General features: G+C 32.1%; 1 protein-coding gene across 1 annotated transcript in view; it reads left to right on the plus strand.

The window, feature by feature from the left end:
• TRDN (triadin) overlaps positions 1-2,689 on the plus strand; it is a 442,356-nt gene that overhangs the window by 85,764 nt on the left and 353,903 nt on the right. Inside the window, exons 6-7 of the mRNA XM_012643801.1 lie at positions 217-227; positions 2,585-2,644. Coding sequence (XP_012499255.1) covers positions 217-227; positions 2,585-2,644 — 71 coding nt within the window. The remainder of the gene's footprint in view (positions 1-216; positions 228-2,584; positions 2,645-2,689) is intronic.

A 2,689-nucleotide genomic window follows, 5' to 3' on the forward strand; every position in this document is an offset into this window, starting at 1 on the left:
GAATAAAGCATTTCATATTTTTTAATATTAAAATTTCATTCCTTCTCTGTATTCAAATTAATATCTACTAGTAGTAAGAAATTATCTCTTAAAGATAACTCCTTTAGCCTATCCAAAGACCACCTTAATTCTTTAACATTGTACTTGCTTTATGGACCTGAGTTATGTAAAGCACCAATCTTCTCCATAGCTCCTGCTGGTTTTGAGAGGAGGGAGGAAGCAGAAGGGTATTGGCAGGGGAGAATATCAAGTTTGTTTTTTCAGTTCATTTGAAAAAGATTTAAACTTGTGCATGACCTAAGGTTTTAAAAACGTCATTTGCTACTCCTAGGATTAGACCAGCATTGTCTGGTAGAAATATAATGTAAGCCACATATGTAACCAAAAATTTTCTTGTAGCCACATTAAAAAAGTAAAAACATGAAATTATTTTAATAGCATGTCTTATTTTACCCAATATATTATTCAGGACTCAAAGAAGCAAAATCAGTAGCAAATACATTCATATATTAAGGCATTTATTACAAGGAATTGGCTTACGTGATTGTAGAGACTGGCTAAGGAAGTTTGAACCCATAAGAAAGGTAATCAGGCAGGGAAGATCGCAGGCAAACTTGAGCCCGAAGCTGTCGTCCACAGGCAGAATTTCATCCTTTGCCTTAGGAAATCTTGGGCCTGTTTTTAAGGCTTTCCAGTGAAATCACAGAAGCCCACCCAGATTATCCAGAATCATCTTCTTACTTAAAGTCAATTGATTAGGGATTTTAATTACATTTGCAAAATATCTTCAAGGAACTCCAAGATTAGTGTTCATTTGAATAACTTGAAATAGTAGCCTAGCCAAATTGACCCATCAATAAAACCATCATACTCTGTATGTCAAAAATGATGCCATTTCAAAATGTAATTAGTATAAAAATTATTAATGAGATATTTTATTTCTTTTTCATACTAAGGCTTCATATTCTAGTGTGTACTTTACACTTATAGCATGTCTTAGTTCAGATTAACCACTTATCATGCGCTTAATATGCATACCTGTCTAGTGGCTCCTGCATTGGACAGTGTAGGAGTGATTAGGCTGAAGTATCATGTAACTTTAGAGAAGTGGTTCTCAACTGGGGTTCATTGTATTCTGCAGGGGGCATTTGACAATGTCCAAAGATACTTTCATTGTCATGATTGGGAGGTAGGTATGGGAGCTACTGGAATATAATAGGTAGAGGCCAGGAATGGTGCTAAATATCCTCAAATGCACAAGTTAGCCTCATGGCACCCCCAAATACTGCTTTACCGGATCCAAAAAGTCACAGTGCTAACATAAGAAACACTGCTGTAAAGCAGAATTTCCAGACATTAGAGAAGAAATAAACAAAGTGGCGAGAAAGGCAGGAAGATGGAAATTTCCTATGCTTTTCGGAGATCTTGCCTTATTTTGGAGGATTTTTTTCCAGAGATATGAATGAATACCTTACCTCATTAGTATCTTCATTACCATATTCAAAGTCAGGGATGAGATAAGGGTAGAAAAATGATCCTATAAATACTAAGATGACTGATTAATGGGAAAAATGAAGGAAGTAAATCTTCACAGTGGTGGGTACCTCCTTAACAGGTGAATGAAAGTCAGTAGCTGTCTTTTCTGAAGGCATTTACGGTGTTTCTATGCTTAGTCTTAATTTCATAGACTTCTGGAAAAATTACAAAAATGCAAATGTGAATTTACAAATGGAGAATTTAAATTATATACAGTAATGAGCACCATCTCAGACCATCTGTGGAATAAAGTTGTGATAAATAAATAAGTAAACTTCATTAGCATGTTTCTAAGAAAAAGCATGATATTTAAGATTAAGTCATTTTTCAAAGGTAGTAATCATATTTGTAAACTTCTATTTACTTCTATTCAAATTAACTACAAATTCAGAATTAACTTCATTTTCTCAACCTTGGCAACATATGTATAGTGAAGCTAGCAGCAAATTGAATATATTTGCTAAAATCTGATATTTAGAAAAAGTGTACAGCTAACTTATTCTATGAAATGTGTCATACATATCTGCTTGCAGTAATTATTGGTTAAATGTAATGCCAAATGCTGATTGTAAACACAGCTTAGAGTCAATACTTCTGAGATATATTTCCTATTAGATTGTTGTTACAGTTCATTTCACAAATTCTTAATTTAACGTGGTAAAAACTAAATCTTTCTAAATCTAAATGACATTCTTATTAAGGATTCTTAATTTGTATTGAGAGTAATTGAAATAAAACATAATTATAGTTTGTGATCGATTTTAGCAAGCACTGAAAATGGTAACAACATATCTCTGTCGATTAAATTTTTAAGTTTTTCAAATAACTCTAATTTTGAGATAACTACATTTTCCCCTTATTTCAATAAATAAGTGATTTGTGTAGCACTATGTCATAGAGACTTTCCTTTTAGATGCCAATAAACTTGTTAGATACTGTATAATAATTTATGCTTTGTGGTAGAATTATAAAGTTTAGGTCATAGCTGTGGTTTTAATTTCATACTTTTTAAAAGAGTTTTTAAATTATAAATTCTATTTTTCCTTAGAAATACACAAAGAAAAGACTGAAAAGCAGGAGAAACCTGAAAGGAAAATACAAACTAAAGGTAAATGTTTAATTTTATGGTTTTGTTTTAGCATATATATTTTTA

Source organism: Propithecus coquereli, unplaced genomic scaffold (assembly GCF_000956105.1).
Source record: "Propithecus coquereli isolate 6110/MARCELLA unplaced genomic scaffold, Pcoq_1.0 Scaffold200, whole genome shotgun sequence".
NCBI lineage: Eukaryota > Metazoa > Chordata > Mammalia > Primates > Indriidae > Propithecus > Propithecus coquereli.